Below are 18,239 nucleotides of genomic sequence, written 5' to 3' on the forward strand. Positions count from 1 at the left end.
GTATTCCCTGTCAAAATAATCAAATGGCCTGGCTCAATTTTCCTGGTCCTCTGGAGCTGTATAGCTAATTCCAAGCATTCAAAACTCAGCAGTCAGGCTGCAAAAACCATTCTTTTTTTTTTAAATTGCCTTTTGGCATTTTGTACCTGTAGCATACACTGGGTTTAGGTATTTATTTTCTCCTCTCTCTCTCCCTTTCTCCTCCCCTCCCCTCCCCCGTGGAAGCATGTGTACTAGAAATTTGCCCTTTATAAAGAATGAAAGGGAGCGTAATCACGCCTGTAAGAAGGCGGCTGGAAGAAATACACCCAAGGGTGCAATCAGTATCTTGGGATCCTCACTGCTGCCTGCCCCCTCCCTGCATCTGCAATTGCCCAGTCATTGCATGGGGCCGGGTCCTGGAAGATAGGGTGAGCAGACAGCCAGTGTGAAAAATCAGGACACTTTATTTCCCAGGGCGGGAACTGCGGGCACTAACTGCATCTATAAGACAACGCCCATCATAGCGGTAGCGATGCGGTTCGTCCTGCCCGGGACCAAGCCGGAACTGAGCCGAAATCCGGAGTGGAGATGTCTCGCGTGAGAGCGAAGCCGCGACCTTCTGTCCGCCATGACACATACCGAGGCGGAAGTTACGCGAGCTGCGCTAGGTAGCTGTGTTGTGCCGCGGTAACTATGGCGGCGGAAAGACTAGCAGTCACATGACTGTCCGCGGGTTGACGCGCCGAGTGAGCCTGCGCGGGGTGTGTTGGCGAGTGTGCGACGTGGAGGTGTGTGAGGTGCGCATGTGCGGGGCCCTCCCTCGGGCTGGGGGTGGGGGAGGCCTTACTCCCGTGACTGTGGCGGCCCGCGGCCGCCCGCCCGCGCATCCAGGGACCCGCGCGCTACGTTCCCCGCCTGGCCGCGGAGTCCCCGGGCCCGAGCCGGGCGGGGGGATGAGCTGGTTCAACGCCTCCCAGCTCTCGAGCTTCGCCAAGCAGGCGCTGTCGCAGGCCCAGAAATCCATCGACAGGGTGCTGGACATCCAGGCCGAGGAGAGCCCCTGGGCCGAGGCCGTCACCCCCGAGCACGGCGACGGTAGGTGTGCGAGCGGCTGCGCCCTGGGGTCCCCCCCGCTGGGCCGCGCCTCTCACCGGGGCGTCTGAGCCGCGCCCTGGGGTCCACCCCCGCTGGGCCGCGCCCCTCACCGGGGCGTCTGGGCTGCGCCCTGGAGGTCCCCCCCCCGCTGAGCCGCGCCCCTCACCGGGGCGTCTGGGCCGCGCCATGGGGTCCCCCCCCCCGCTGAGCCGCGCCCCTCACCGGGGCGTCTGGGCCGCGCCATGGGGTCCCCCCCCCCGCTGAGCCGCGCCCCTCACCGGGGCGTCTGGGCCGCGCCATGGGGTCCCCCCCCCCGCTGAGCCGCGCCCCTCACCGGGGCGTCTGGGCTGCGCCCTGGGGTCCCCCCCCCCGCTGGGCCGCGCCCCTCACCGGGGCGTCTGGGCTGCGCCCTGGGGTCCCCCCCCGCTGGGCCGCGCCCCTCACCGGGGCGTCTGGGCTGCGCCCTGGGGTCCCCCCCCCCGCTGAGCCGCGCCCCTCACCGGGGCGTCTGGGCTGCGCCCTGGGGTCCCCCCCCGCTGTGCCGCGCCCCTCACCGGGGCGTCTGAACCGCGCTCTGGGGTCCTCATCGGGGCGTCTGATCTGTGCCCCTCACCAGGGTGTCTGGATTGGGCAGGTAGCACGGGGAACGCTCTCTGAGCGCCCTGGGGTAAGGCTGCTGTCCCCTGGCACCCCTGCTCTGCTGTGCCCATCACTGGGGTATCTGAACTGGGCAGAGAGCATGGGGTACACTCCCAGAATGCCCTGGGGTAACCCTGCTGTCACCTGGTATCGTGCTGTGCTGTGCCCATCACCGGGGAGTCCGAACTGGGGAAGCAGCATGGGGCTCCCTCTCTGAGTGCCCTGGGGTAACCCTGCTGTCCCTGGTCCCCCATTCTGTTGTGCCCTTCACTGGGGTGTCTGAACTGGGCAGACAGCATGGGGCAGCCTCTCTGATTCCCCTGGGGTAACACATTGAGTCCCAGTATCCATTCAATCCTGTGCTCCTCACCTTGGTATCTGAATTGGGAAGACAAGGGTGGGGTATCTTGTCTGACTACACGGTGGTGATACGCTGGCCCCGATACCCATATGCTTTTGTGCTCATCACCTTGGTATCTGAAGTGGGCAGGCAATGTGGGGAACCCTGTCTGAGTGCTCTGGGTCAATGTCCCGCATTTCCCCTTGTACCCAGGCGCTGCTGAGCTCATGGTTGCTCGCTAGGGGCCTGGTGCTGTAGGAGACACAGAAAATGAGGTGGTCTCTGCTCTGCAGTGCTTACAGTCTAGGTCCGTGGACCCCTGGGGGTCTGCAAACCAGGTCTAATGGGTCTGTCGTTATCATAGAACTGGGGTTTTCAATCTCTAGACTATGTCTAAGATTTCCAAAAGGTCTGCACTTCCATTCAAAATTTTTCGGGAATGGAGGGAAAAAAAAGTTAAAAACCACTGATCTATGCAGCAGCAAGAGGCTGGTGCTGTGTGAAGGCCAGGTTCTGCCTACTAGTGTTTGCACACATAGTGGTGTTTGAGGACAGAATGTGACCCTCTGGCAGAACCTTCTGCTGTAGGGTGACCAGACAGCAAGTGTGAAAAAATCGGGACGAGGGGTGGGGGATAATACAAGCCTATATAAGAAAAAGACCCCAAAATTGGAGCTGTCCCTATAAAATCGGGACATCTGGTCACCCTAATCTGCTGTCATATTTATTGTGGAGGTGCTGAGGAGGCTACCTTGAAAACAAGGTTTTTTCTGCCTCTTTCACAACTTATTCTGTATTTTTTTTTAATACTTTACAATTATATAGCTCCATTGAAGGTATTCAGAGCTCTTTGCAAACAATTACTTACGTTTCCTAATATGTTTACTGTATTATAGGTGAAGGAAAATGAGTCATAAAGAAGCCTAGTGCTTTCCCCAAAGGTGTAAAATGAGGAATTGCTGGGACTGATATTAGTCCTTTTTCCTCTGCTCCACTTGATGACTGACAGTAATACTCCCAGTTTTGAATAATGTTAATATGCTTATGCCTTGAGGATAAACTTTTAATTCATCTACTCAAAAAACTTGTTAATTCATTGTTGCTCAATGAGGGTGACTGGTGTGAAGAGAGAAATGTCTAAGTAATATGATTTCTCCACCACTCCTTCGGCTAATTCTGATACAGGCATCTCCTCTACTATCAGTGTCTGCTGCGTTAATCCCTCTCCAAGTTCATAGAAATTCAGTGGAGTTTCATGCGGAAGTTATGGCAGAATAAACTACTGCAACTTCCTGCATGCAAATGTTTATTAAACAAATTAGATTCTAGAAAGTTTGCGATAGTCTAAATATGATGAGGTGATGTCTGTTATTTATGTAAGGCACAGCATTAATACAGAACTTGAAAGAAAAATTCATCTTAAATTACAGTATTGAGTTTCTTTCTAGGCTATATGTTCAAGATGAAGAAGTCCTGACATGGGACAGTATTTTAAAATTAGGGCTGCAGGATGAAGAGACTCAGGAAGCTGTAATGGTAGCCAATCATTGTCCTTAATACAAATGTTGTATATATCTTGAGCATAATATAGCAGTAAAATGGAGATAACAGTGTGTTTACCAGACAGAGTAAACTTGAATCTCTAATAAAGGACAGTTGGAGAACATTTTCCAGGGTGATAGTGAAGTATAAACAAAGTTTAATATATAAACATTTCTAGTAAAAAGCAGTATCCACCTGTCAGATGGGTTCAATGTCATATTAGTTAAATAGTGAGGGTTTTGTGTGAACAACGGTTACACAAAACTCATTCCCTGCTTCTTTTAGTACTTTACCAAATCATTTTAAAATGTCAATTGTATTTAAGTTTTTTGTGATAACAATGTGAAATTCATAAGGACATCACAGAGGTCATGAGCAAACTCCATGTGGACCAGATAAAACCACATTTTAGTGATTTCAGCTTATTTTTTTAAAAATAAGCATATGTGTTGTCAAACTGTTGCCAGACTTTCAAATGCTCTGAATCCCATGCATTTCACATGAAAGGCAGTAAAAGTTTTTAGTGCTCAGCACTTTTGGCAATGAAGCCATTAGTGTCTTACCCAAACTTCAAGTGTTGATGTTACTAAGTATGATGTAGTCAATAATGTACTAGTGCAACAATTGATATTGAGTGTTATAACTTACAGATTTCATATTAGTTTACTATTGTATGCCATAACTAAGTTTTTGTTGGGACAAATCTCTTTTTACATAAGTCTGAAATAAGTAGTGAGATACCCAGTGCTTTGACTACATGTGGGAAGTATCCTGGAAATTATTCTTGAACCCCAAATGTTATCTGTTCCATATTGTCCTGTCAGTTACTGCATATACAACACTACTAAAATTTGACAATGAAATTTTTCACATCCTACCCAACATATACTAGCCAGAGAACAAAACCGTCCAGAGGTTAATATGAGAGATGAGGCTGGGAGGGATGCTACTGGAGTCCAAGGCAAACAGTTGCAGTACCCTGTTTGCTGCTGTGGGACAGCACTGAGGAGCAGAGTGAAGCTAACTGGATTGTTGTTAGTTTTACTGTTGCCCCACAAGGCTGGGCATAGCAACCGTGAAATCCAAGGAATTTCTTGATTTTACTCTGTCTGAGAACAACCTCCAAGGCACTGGAGTTGTTTGTCAGCTGCCTCAAAAAGTTTGTTCCACTGGTTTGTGTTTTGGAAGTTTATTGTCACAGCCATAAAGGCCAAAACCTTTTAGTCCTAAATTCTTCAAAAATTGAAAGCTGAGACTATCTCAGTTGTTAGAATTGATGTTCCACTTGTCAATGACAGGTAATTTTTTTTAAAACCCCGATAACTGCAATTTGTTCTTTCTGATCTGCCTAATGCTCTAAACTTCAGCGTGTCCAGATCACTGGGACTAGCCTACTCTCACTACAGTAAGCCAGTTATATTCCCTGTCCACTGTCCCCTTCACTGGTTTCCTTTCCATCTTAGAAATTGTCCTTTATGATTTTCAAAACTCTGTATGGGCTTATTTCACTCTCTCTCTAATACTCATAGCCACCTTTTTCAGTTGCTTCTCAGATCTTGGTATAACTCTTGTCTGCCTTCCTATCCCCCACTGATGTTCCACAGTTGCTGGGAAGAAGAAAAGTCATTTTCATCCATGTTGCTCTACCTTTCTGGAGTTCCTTCTGTACATTGAATCATTATGGCTCCTTTAAACTTTGACAATTACTTGTAAAATGTAAGGTTGCAGTAACAATAAAAGGTACTATAGCTATCTATATATCTTTCATGCTGTATGTTCAACGTCATATAACTTACTTTGTTCATTTTCTGTATTGTTGCATCTCACAATGCCAGTACTGCAAAACCGTAACTTTTATATTTTAGATGCTTTTCATATGGCTGATTATCTTTTCTTCTTGTTTTAGGAACAAATTCCCTTACAAGTGGAGGATGGGATACTTCTACTTGGGGATTAAACTCAAATATAGAGCCTCAAAGTCAGCCAATATCCTCACCAGCAGCAATCACCAAACCAGTTAGGAGGACAGTGGTGGATGAATCTGAGAATTTCTTCAGTGCCTTTCTCTCTCCACCAGATATTCAGAGTCTACAGCAGAATCCCGTGGTGTCTAAACCTCCAACCAAATCACAACGACCCAAAGAAGAAGTGAAAAGTGCTTTAGAGGAATCTCTATGCAGCAGTCATCCAGAAACGCTAGTAGAAACTGAGACAGAAGCAAAAGATTCCTCTGCATCTGTGCTAGTGGACTTGAAAAACCTTGATGTTCCCCAGGAAAAACTAGAAGAAAGTTCTGTACTTGAAACTGATGCTAAACATGAAGAGAATACAAACAAAGGCACTATTGATAAGGTGGCCACTCCAGATCTCAAAGTACCTGAAGTTTTTGTTAATGTGAAATCTAATGCAGGAAATGATGGATCAGGAAGTGCTCCTGACAACCCTGCACAATCTCTTACTGCAGAGACAAAGGACCTGGGTTTGGAAAGTAAGGAACAAAAAAATGAGGACAGACAAAGCAACACACCTTCACCTCCTGTTAGCACTTTCTCCTCGGGGACATCCACAACTAGTGATATTGAAGTTTTGGACCATGAAAGTGTAATAAGTGAGAGCTCGGTAAGTTCAAGACAAGAGGCTACAGATTCAAAATCCAGTCTTCATCTGATGCAAACTTCCTTTCAGCTCTTATCAACATCTGCCTGTGCTGAGTATAATCGCTTAGATGACTTTCAGAAACTGACTGAGAGTTGCAGCTCCTCTGATGCTTTTGAAAGAATTGATTCATTTAGTGTGCAGTCGTTAGACAGCCGAAGTGTAAGTGAAATCAATTCAGATGATGAATTATCAGGCAAAGGTTATGCGTCAGCATCTCTCACAATCAGCCCTTTAACACCGAAGACTGAGATGGTTGACCGCATGAAAAATAAATCTAAAGAATTGAATGAGACACTTGTACACGCAGACGAAACTGAAATGGAGGAAAGTGGGAGAAGTGCGACCCCTGTTAACTCTGAGCAACCAGATGTTTTGGTTGCTGCTGTGCAAACAGATGAAGGACAAATGGCTAAAGAGGATGTGGTGATGCAGCAGCAAGGTGCTGAAAAGTTGCCAAAAGTGAATTGTGAAAAGGAAGAGCTTTGCAAGGTAACTACAGAATACGTTATGTAAACACACAACATGCATTCTGTGGACTGAATTCATCCCAGTTATAAGTGAGTGAAGCTCCATTGATCTTGACTCCTAGGCAGTGACTTATACCTTGACCAAATAAGGCCATACTGCATCATTCTGTACTAATGGAAAGTTCTTTGATCCTGCAATGTAAGGCTTCATCTGTTCAGAAGCCCAGTGAAATCATTAGAGCTCTGCATGGGTGCAAGCATCGGTCTGTGTGGACCTGACTGCAAGACTGGGGCCTTAATGGGTATGTCTACACTGCAGCTGGAAGTGAGCCTTCCAGCCTAGGTAGACTTTCCTGCTAGTGGGGCTTGAGCTAGCATGCTAAAAACAATAGTCTGGACATTGCAGCTTGGAATCTCAAACCCATCTGTCCCCTAGGCTTGAGAGCCTGAGCCTCAGTGTCCATACTGCTATTTTCAGTGCATTGTCTTGAGGCCTACTAGCAAGAATCTGGCTCAGGCTATGTATACATACTACAGACTTATATCAGTATAACTACCAGAGGAGTAGCCGTGTTAGTCTGGATCTGTAAAAGCCGCAGAGAGTCCTGTGGCACCTTATAAACTAACAGACGTTTTGGAGCATGAGCTTTCGTGGGTGAATACCTACTTTGTCGGATACATCTACATGCATCCGACAAAGTGGGTATTCACCCATGAAAGCTCATGCTCCAAAACGTCTATTAGTCTATAAGGTGCCACAGGACTCTCTGCTGCTTTTACAGTATAACTATGTCACTCAGGGATGTGAAAAATCTAGAGCCCTGAGCAACATAGTTATATTGACTTCTAGCCCCTTGTGCTATGTTGATGGGAGAGCTTCTCCCACTAACATAGCTACCACCTCTCATGGAGGTGGACTAGTTATGCTAACGGGAAAAGCTCTCCTGTTGTCATAGTAGCAGCGTCACTAAAGTGCTACAGTGCAGCTGTACCGCTGTAGTGCTGTATGTGTAGACAAGCCGCCAATAAATATTTTTGTCAAGCGTACATACTTCTAGCTGTTTTGTTGAAAAGTCGACTGATTATGAGAGAAACAGTGAAAGGAGCCCCTTGAAAATTTTGTGATATAAAATTATCAGGAATTATCAGTAACCATTAACAATTCAACAGTAGTCAAACAATTTGCAGATACAGATATGCAAGCTGTGTAAAACTGATTACATGTAGAATCAGCTTGAAAATATTTTTAACACTTTATTAGGCTTGTGTACATTTGGCTTTGTAATGTATAGATTTAGTGTTAACTTGTTTTCAGAAATGGGAAACAACTTTGATTAACCAGAAATCATGCTGAAAACATTTTTTCGGCATTATACAGTAGCTTAATTTACACAGTACATCAGCATTATTTCAGTTGTAAAGACCTTTCCTCATAGGCAGGGGAACTGTGGGGGTGCTGCAGCACCCCCAGATGTTACATGGAACTCCGCTTCCAGCCCCGCATGTGAGTTCCCAGCGCTCCACATCCACCCCAAGTTGTGGCCCCAGTCTCTGCTCCCTTATTCCTGTCCATATTCCTCCCCTCCCGAAGCCACAGCCTTGCTCCTGGCCCCAGCTCTAGTGGGTGGAGGGAACAGGTGTAAAGTCTGGCAAAAGTTTTGTGCTGACTTTCACCCCCCCCATAAAAAAAAATATTCCAATGCCACTGCCTCTCCTAGAGATGTTACACCCGAAAGATTCAAATGACCTAGTTTTTGTCACTAGCAGATACTTTAGGAAGACTAGGTAAACTAGATTTTTACGGCCAAGAAGAGAAATGGGTTAGCGAGTATTGACTAAAATAAGTATAAATTGGATAGCTAACTGAATTGTATAAAAAGGAGCAATGTAGATAGGGTACTGGACTGGAACTTCAGAGACTTGGGTTCTATTCCCAGTTCTGCCACTGACCTGCTGTGTGACCTTATGCAAGGCACTTTCCTTCTTTGTGCCTCTTTCCCCTCCGGGCCTTTGTCTGTTTTAAATTGTCAGCTTGTCCTGGATAATGTTTCTGCAGTGCGTAGCACAGCTGGGCCCCAATCTTGGTTTGGGCCTGTAAGCATAGCAGTAATATTACTATTAATAATAGCAATGGGAAAAGTGTGTGTCTGGGTTTATGAAACACCTTTAGTTAATCCACTTTTGAAAGAAAATTAATAAGCGTGTTCCTTTTTAATGTCTGTGTTAAATTGTACAGAATTATGATGTAAATGTTGCAGAAAAGTATACAGTCATGGGCTGGTACATAATTATGGTTAATTAGATAATTGTATAAAATTGAATAGAGAAGACTTTTTTTGGTTAAGAAATCTGTTATTGTTCATGAAATATAGCAGATTTTTCAGTTACATTTGCCCTGATTAGATTGTGGTACATGTTTGATGCACATACTTTACCTGTTATTGGAGATTTGACTTGACTTATATTTGTTACATGTAATTTGTAGACTCCATTTGTATTTTGTCATGCCTCTTCTGTGATAAAGTGCCACAGAACAGTGGAATGAGAAGTATAAAGGAGTTCTTAATCATGCACATTTATTTATTAAAAATCTAGAAAGTATAGAGCCTTGTTTTTCTTGTTGCTTACCTTCATGCTGATGAATGTCTTGAGTTTCTGTTTAGTACTTATGGCCAATAGTTGTAAAATGAAACCTCTGCTCCCTATTGTGAAAACTTAAAACAGTTGTTACAAATGAAGCATTTTGGAAGCAATTACTCTTGCACTTACATAACATCTTTATCTCTTAGAAACGTGAAAAAGATTCAAAATTAAGTTGTCAGATGCCACAATTGTAAACTCTGTCATCTGCAAATATATCTGACAAAATAAACAGATGAAAAAAATGGAGACTCAGGGCCCTATTTAGCACTCTTTACTCAGACAGAACTACCATTGAACTACTATTGAATTTAATGGGAACTTTGTCTGAGTCAGGAATTCCTTTTGTTAAAAGTTTAGAAAACTAAATAGATTAAGAAGGTCCAGATTCTGTCTCTGGTATAATTAGATGTACCTTACCATGAGGCTTGCTATTCTTCATTGACTTTAAAATAAAAGTTCCTAAAAGTACCAAAAGAATTCCAGCCTCAAAACCCAGCTAAAGAAAAAAACATGCTATTTCCATCATGTAACTGTTTTTGATCATCATGTCTAAAATTTTATTCAGATGATTGATTTGTTGACTGAGAAGCTGGAGAAGAGGGAAACACAATTATTAAGTGTTAGTAAAGAGAAGGCAAGCCTGGAAGAAGCTTACGATAACCTGAAAGAGTAAGTATCAAAATAGCGACAGTTCTGAATGTAAGGGTTCTGCTTATAAGTGCTAAATTGTGACTTATTACAACAAAAATGGAGGCTACATAGGTGTGTGATACAATAAAATAAATATTTTTTATTAGTGTTCAAACAACTGTTTTGTGAAATCAGCCTGATATTAGTGTGAAGTAGTCATGATTTTTTGTTTATTAAATAACTTAATAAACTATCAGTTGTCTTTTACATAGTGGAACTCTTCTTGTTGTACTGATGCTATATGTTTACCCATTCGTTAGCAGAGCTTGATTAGTGAATAATATGTTTTAGATGACATTGTAAGGCCAACCTTATGTTACACTACTTAACTAAATCAGTGAAGATCTTCTAAATACCTGTGTTTCTGAGTGTCAATGTTTTGTCTTGCTAGTTAAAGTTTATTATAACAGCTTGTTGAATGCAGTTTGAAATGTCAACATAACCATTGGACTATTCTAAAATGTCTTAAATCTAGTGAAATGTTTAGAGTGAAAGAAGAGAGCAGTAGCATTTCATCTCTTAAAGAGGAGTTTACTCAGCGAATAGCAGATGCTGAAAAGAAGGTCCAGCTAGCATGCAAAGAGAGGGATGCAGCTAAAAAGGTAATCAGCTTCCTAGCTGAATTAGTATTTATAACACTAAATAGTCTCAGCTTCCCTGAGGAGCAAATCATAAAAATTGAGTTTAGGAAAGAAAACATGACATTTACAGGAGCCCCTGTGAAGTAACTTAGATATCAATATAAAGATTTTGGGGTTTTTGTGGGGACGGGACTCCACAAGATCTGATAGATATTTTCATGGTTTTATAAAAAAGAAAAGGGTTTTGGGATTTAAATGCTCACGGCTCAAACACTAAAGCATTTTGCTTAGCGTGGTCTGTTCATAGTCATTCTGCAAAAAGTAAAGTAAACAGCTTAATTAAAAAATATTCTTAAAAATGTCAGATTTTAAAAAATGCTTTATTGTAAAACAGAGTTGTTTTGTCAATGCCCCTCTAAACGTGTGTTGGAGCAGCTGGGGCTGTGCTTCTCTTTAGGAGGAAGTAGAATCCCATGTTATCTGATATTCATTTGCCTGAATTAAATAGTTCTGGGTTTCTTTTGCTACATCATAAAGGTTTAAAATAGGAGGAGGTAAAGCCAAAAGAAAATTCTGGTTGAAAAGAGAAAAGAGTGGTATTCATAGATTCCAAGTCCAGAAGGGACCACTGTGATCGTCTGGTCCAACCTCCTGCTTAATACAGGCTTTAGAACTCCTGAAAAATAATAGGGGTGTCAGTGAACTTAAAAAATGTACACTTAAGGCTAGTTATCACCTTCTACAGCTTTGTGTTCATACAGTTATTGCCTAGTTCTTGCAGAACAATTTGTTTTCATTCTTTTAACTGCTGGTTTATTCTAAAATACGAAGTCTAAAGCAGTGATTTTCAGTCTAAAGTCGGCGGACCCTTGGGAGTCTGCAAACTATGTCTGAGATTTCCAAAAGGGTCTGGTCTTCCATTCACAATTTTTTTTAGGGGTTTGCAAATGAAAAAATGTTGAAAACCACTGGTCTAAAGTCTTTTTAGGAATCTGAGAAACTATGCTATATTTGGGGCCATATCCATTTTTCCAGTGGATAAAAGCTCCATGTAACTTAACATATGTATTTCTAAAAAAGGTTAACATTATTTATAAATAATACTAAGAATATTTCCTCCTTTTTAGGAAGTAAAGAATGTTAAAGAAGAATTGGCAACTAGACTAAATTGTAATGAAACAGCTGAACTATTGAAGGAGAAGGATGAACAAATCAAAGGACTAATGCAAGAAGGTAAAGTTGGTAAACATGTTATAGTAAAGATATTTTAAGTGTCCTTTAATGCGTTCTGTCTTATTTTAGATCTTGCATAAAATGTCATGTTATTTCAAGTATCTTCTACATGTGGAAAATGTTTAAGCAGTGAGTCTCACTCCTATCCATACTTTTTTAAACAGCAAAATGTGGGTATAGTGGAAGAATTTGATAGAAGAATATGGGAATTTCCATCCCTTGTCTCCACTTTCTGATTTGACAGGGAACTCTGATTGTAGAAGCTTTGTACAGGTAGATACTGTAAATATTTTGCTCTATCACAAACAAAATTAAATCAGCAGCACAGGACACATTCATCTACATTAGGAAAATAAGGTCTTTCACAGCAGGTGTCAAATTCTCTGTCATCCAGATCTCCTGAAACAGTATTCAAGAAAAATGTCTAGTACCTTTTGCTTGAATGTGTGTTGGTCTCTGTCAGGTTCACTGTCAGTCTTTCACAGCCCTCAACGGGGTCCAAAGAAGGTAGGCTGAGAGCTGAATGGAGCTGCTTGTAAAGAGCCATTTGCAATGCTGGTGAAGTGCCTTCTCCTGAAAAGTTACTGGCCTTCTGCCAGGAACCGCCTCTTGCTGCTGCTGGCAGCATGGATGTAGTTACTCACCTGTCCCCACCTGCCAGTGTAGATTGATTTAGATTAGTGGTTTAAATCACAAAGTTTAATCATGATATAAATCAGTAAGTAGGAAACCTTGATTTAAATAATTGATTTAAATATTGTTTTGCATTTGTACTTTTTAGTTTTTGTTAAAGTTTAATTCTCGTTAGTTGGTACAACTATTAGAACTTGTTGAATTGCAACCAGATGCAGCCTTTTCACTAAATCTGGAGAAGCCAGGAGGATCCGTCTATACACATATGTTTATTTAGATTCGTACTTTTTACATTTTTTATTGTTAGAAAATGGTGACATGCATTTCTTCTTTACTAGGTGATTTTTTTACTTGAGATTTATGTCAGGCTGCATTTGGATTGAAATTGGAATTCAATTAAATGAATAATAAACACTATTTTAAAACCGCTTTTATTGATTAAATGAAATTACCTTACTGTGCTGGGTGCATAAGAAGGAAAAATAAGTTTATCAAAACATGTTTTGAATTTAAAACTGATTTATTGAACAAACAAGTGTTAACTATAGATAGTAAAGTGATAGGAAACAATTATTCAACATTGGCCAGATTGTCAGAGGTATTTAGGTGCCCAAAGATGCATATAGGTGCTTAGATGGATTCTCAAAATTACCTAAGCAGGTTCGGTGCCCAACTCCCAGATTGGCAGATAGTGATTGATCTATAAGGGGTTGATTTATCGCGTCTAGTGTAGACTGGATAAAATCGATTCCCTGATCGCGCTCCACGTCGACTCCAGAACTCCAACTTATGAGAGGTGGAGGCAGAGTTAACTGGAGAGCGGCAGCGGTTGACTCGCCGCTGTCCTCACGGCCAGGTAAGTCAACCTAAGATACACTGATTCGTAGCTGAAGTTGCGTATATTAGGTCAACCCCCCCCGCTAGTGTAGACCTAGGCTAAGTGTCTACACTAAAATGTTGCTGCTGCCGATATAACTCACCCAGTACACCAACTTAACTCTACTTCCGCAAGAGGGGTAGAGTCAATGTAAGTGTAGTTAAGTCAACACATTGTCAGTGTAGACACTGCATTGCTTACTTTGACTCTTGCTGCCTTTCAAAAGTTGTCCCAGCCTGACAGTTAAATTGCTGCAAGTGCTCCTGGTGAGGATGCGCACCGCTGACAGAGGGAGTGTAGTGTGGACATGCAAAAGGAATTTAATTACTGTGGTGACTGTATGTCGTCATAACTTAGGTCAGCATAATTTTGGACTGTGGACATACCTTACAAAGGAAGTTTTCAGGCATTGTGAAATCACTATGCCTGTTTCAATGGGATTGGAGAAATGACGATTATACATTTAAGATGGCCAGAATCCACTGACAATAGAAAATGTTATAAGGCTGCCATGTCAGTATCAGTGTACAAATACTATAGGTTGAAGTGATTGGGAGAGGAGAAAATAAGCAGCTTTAGCACTGATTCACTATTAGCTTAATATTGGAATAATAGATAATTTATGTTGATTCCAATGTCTTTTTATAGTAAATAATGTAGTCCATGCGGCAGTTGCATTATTTATCCTTAATATAGCACAGCGTAAGCATGTAGATACTATGGCAATAGGTGCTATACAGTGCCCTAATGTTTGAAATTAAACACTATAGAGGAGTCAGTGTAAATCATATTTCTTGGTGATACTGTTACATCTTAAAGAAAATAAATCTTGCACTATATTGGATGATGGAAGGGCATGCTAATTAATACTGAACTTCATACACTTTTTTCTTTTAAAGGAGAAAAGCTTTCAAAACAGCAGTTACACAATTCCAACATCATTAAGAAGTTAAGAATGAAAGAGAAGGAAAATGAAAATACTAATACAAAACAGAGCAAAAAGATTAAGGAGTTAGAAGAGGAGTTGCAGCATTTAAAACAGGTTAGATATATTTGCAGTCACATTCTGTAAATCACTTTATTCTGATATTGGTTCCTTTAACTCTGACTATACAAGATCGTCTTTTTGAGAGGTTTCATAATATCTTTTGTTCCCTTGTACTTCGTTGTGGTTTGGAGATTGTGGTCCCTCTTCTGATTCTCAGTAGTTTGGGGCATGTGGTTTCTGGATGCTTTTGCTCAGTACATTAACTATTCTTCATCATTTGTTTCTAATTCTGTAGTTCCTCATTGTTTACACTCTTTCTCAGTTTTCCTTTGGGGGTAACTTTATGTAGCTTTAGATAGGGTTTTTTTTATATAGTTAATTATGGATGTCTTTCTAGAAAACTTTTACTTAAAATAATTTTTTATTAGTGTTTCACTATTGCATTAGTTGAGGTGTTGAAATACATCAGTGATTGCAGATGTTATCTTGAATGAACAATGCCCATCTGAAATACCGGCTTACAAGGATCAGACTTAGTTTATTTTATTGCGATTTTCTGTGAAAGTTCAGGACACAAATGTCACGTCATGCTTTCAGAGGCTTAATAGCTTCTTGGCTGCCATAACAGTAGCTGGTTTAACCTGGGTGATCAGGTGTGGAATTCCCAGTGTAGCTTTCCAGACCCAGCTTTGTGGTACACCTGTGAAGGGCTCCTTTTAGTTCGTCATATGCGTCACAGACATTATTGAATCTCATACCTTGGAGTTGAGATATATTAGAGCAACCAGAGAAGTTTTTGATATTATAATTCTTTGTCGATGTTGCTGTCAAGTGTTACTGCAGTGGCTCAATAGCATGATAACCAACCTCAGGGCTGACTGTCAGGAAACAGGGCACAAACCCCAAAGTGGCTGAGAGCTATATATTTAGATTTCATCAACCAAGTATAAAATGTAAATTCCTCAGGCAGTGTAATAATGGAGTCACAGACATTCCCTTGGGGTACTCTGATCTATCTTCTCATCTTGCCTTAGTGATCAATGGTCCCTTACACCAAGAATTATAAGAATGTTCAGAATACTCCGTGCCCAAAGGACCAGTCACGTACCCCACCTCAGTTGCACCTTAGATCTCACATCAGTCTTCTAATAAACATCTCAAGACTTATTAACTAGGAAAAGGAAATAACAGTTATTTACAAGGTTAAAGCAGGTAAACATATGCACACACAAATGGTTAGTCTTAAATTTCAAATGGTAATAGAAGCATGTATGATAAGCAAGCTCTGTATGTCCTTTATGATTAACCCACGCCAAGCACTTAGGATCTTTTGCTTATGTTTAGTAATCCTCTCTCTTCAGAGTCCAAGCAGCATAAAAGATACAGTTTCACCTTCTTAGGGCTTTTTATTCCTTTCTGCCTTCTGCTTCAAGTTGTAAATTCAGCTGTTGGGAAGAATTCAGATGCACGACCCCTCTTCATGGGGTGGGGAGAAACAATCCACAAAACCTTTTGTCTTCTGATGTTCCACAGTGGTACATCTGGTGTTGGATTGGCCGGCTTTTGTTGGAGACTAAGGCTATGTCTACGATACAGGCATAGCCTTATTGCTGCAGTTGTGCCGCTATAAGGTCTTCTGTGTATGCTGGCGAGAGAGTTCTCCCGCTGGCATAATTAAACCACCCCCAACAAGCAGCAGTAGCTATGTCAGTGGGAGATGCTCTCCTGCCGACATAGTGCTGTCTACGCTGGTGCTTTTGTTGGTCAAGGGGTGTTCTCCCCCACCACACGCGCGCGCCTAACCATAGGCACCAACTCTGCGGGTGCTTCGAGGCTGGAGCACCAATGTGTCAAAAAATAGTGGGTGCTCAGCACCCACTGGCAGCCCCAGCACTTTCCACCTGCCTCAGATCAACTGTTTAGCAGGAGGTGCTCGGGGGGGAGGGCGGATGGGCGAGGTGCCCCCAAGGTAGGGGGCAGGCAAGGGTGGGAAGTGGTGGGGTGGCCTGGGGTGGAGCAGGGGTCAAGCACAACCTCCCCCCCCACCCCAAAAGGACAAAGTCAGTGCTTGTGCCCCTAACCATCAAAGGTTTTACCAAGAAAAGTGCTAGTGTAGACAAAGCTAGTATTTCACACGTGTTAATGCTTCTGTCCTGTCTGGTAATTTACTGTTACAGAGCAAACACGTAAATATTACCTTATAACATGGATACAGGTATTATAAATGAGATTAATGCAGGCAGCAACTGACGAGAATTTCATAAAGTCTAAACACAAAACACATTTTTATAACTGTAATACTTATATTAACAATACTAATGCACAGGTGAGCCAGACTGGTTTCAACTATGTATTAGTGTTCAGCTGAGACCTGGGAGCCTTGGCATATGCTGGCACCTGATCTGTCAGTGTCACAGTGGCCACCTAATGAATGGTGGTAGTCCTGGGCGGTGGGTTGGGGAGGCTGGGGAGGCTGAGCCTCCCCAAACAGGCATGGCCCCGCCCACACTCTGCCCCTACGGTCCCACTTTGGTGGTGCCACTTGGCTCCAGGGGTGGAGCAGCGGCACCACTGTGTGATCTTCCTCCTGGTGCTCCAGGGCTGGGGTGGGCTGCGGGCACTAGCCAGCCTGGGGTGAGGGCTGACGACGGTGGTTGGGTGACTCTGGGTTCTGAGATGCATGGAAGGGGTGGAGCCTCTGGCGGAAGGGACAGGGCTGGAAGATAGCCTCCCCCAGCCAGAGGTTCACAAGACGCCCATGGTGGTAGTTTCCTTATCTCAGTAGGCATCCCAGCATCATAGACCTTTCCCTTTTTTCTTCAACTTTAGTGAAAGCGCCATTCCAGGAATCTTACATTCTAGGCTTTCACTCACCAAAGGTAATTTAAAGACTATTCAGTGGTCTTAGTAAGTCTTATTCAGGCTCTTAATATTTCACTCTCACTAAAACTTACGTTAGTGCTCAGCAGGGCTTTCTGTTGGCCCTGAACTTGATTGCCGCCAGTTGCCTATGCCCATGCCTGGAAGTAAGTGTCACTAAACAGGCCTATGTCTGTATTGACTCACAGGTATGCTGTAACCATTCAAGTGCAAAATGTTGTTGTCTTACCTGAATCTGAGGTTTCAGGTTTTAATGAAATTTAATCCAGGAAGACTTATAAAATCCTCCATCTTAAATTTGGAAGGGGTTTTTCAGTTATTTTGGCGGACTTTTAATTCATTTTCACTCTAATAGGTGCTTGATGGCAAGGAGGAGGTTGAAAAGCAGCATCGGGAGAACATTAAACAGCTGAACAGTGTGGTAGAGCGACAAGAAAAGGATCTCAGCAGACTTCAGGTTGACGTGGAAGAGCTTGAAGAACAGAACCGAAGTGTTCAAGCAGCACTTGATAGCGCATACAAGTAAGCAGATAATTGCATGCAAAAATCAAGAAATTTACATTTAGAAACTCCTGTATGAAGTGCCTGAGAAATGTTTCTAATATGTAGTAAAAAATTACTTGGTAAGTCATCTTGACATGGTATAAACTGTGAGGATCACTGTAGTTTTTCTACTTAATTTGAATTTTATGATATAAAATTCCGGTGCCTTTAATTCTTGGTTTGTAGGGAACTTGCTGATCTTCACAAAGCTAATGCTACAAAGGATAGTGAAGCACAAGAAGCAGCATTAAGTCGTGAAATGAAAGCTAAGGAAGAACTTGGATTAGCTCTGGAGAAGGCCCAAGACGAAGCCCGCCAGCAGCAAGAAGCTTTAGCAATTCAGGTGAGCTTTAAGCGTGGGGATTAAAGCTTTCTCTTCTAATCTGAGTGTCCTTTGGGCTAGTGGATGATGTGCACTATTGAAGGCAACCAGGCTTTGTGCAAGCTG

At 42.7% G+C, this 18,239-nt stretch overlaps 1 protein-coding gene across 2 annotated transcripts in view; it reads left to right on the forward strand.

The window, feature by feature from the left end:
- The first annotated feature begins 821 nt into the window (after positions 1-821).
- The window catches only part of TMF1 (TATA element modulatory factor 1), a 32,574-nt gene continuing 15,156 nt past the window's right edge, over positions 822-18,239 (forward strand). For both annotated transcript variants that reach the window (XM_030568548.1, XM_030568549.1), the window contains exons 1-8: positions 822-1,077; positions 5,505-6,745; positions 9,932-10,035; positions 10,532-10,658; positions 11,765-11,870; positions 14,280-14,422; positions 17,604-17,770; positions 17,978-18,134. In XM_030568548.1, coding sequence (XP_030424408.1) covers positions 936-1,077; positions 5,505-6,745; positions 9,932-10,035; positions 10,532-10,658; positions 11,765-11,870; positions 14,280-14,422; positions 17,604-17,770; positions 17,978-18,134 — 2,187 coding nt within the window. In that variant the 5' untranslated portion in view covers positions 822-935. The remainder of the gene's footprint in view (positions 1,078-5,504; positions 6,746-9,931; positions 10,036-10,531; positions 10,659-11,764; positions 11,871-14,279; positions 14,423-17,603; positions 17,771-17,977; positions 18,135-18,239) is intronic.

This window comes from Gopherus evgoodei, chromosome 7 (assembly GCF_007399415.2).
Source record: "Gopherus evgoodei ecotype Sinaloan lineage chromosome 7, rGopEvg1_v1.p, whole genome shotgun sequence".
Taxonomy (NCBI): Eukaryota; Metazoa; Chordata; order Testudines; family Testudinidae; genus Gopherus; species Gopherus evgoodei.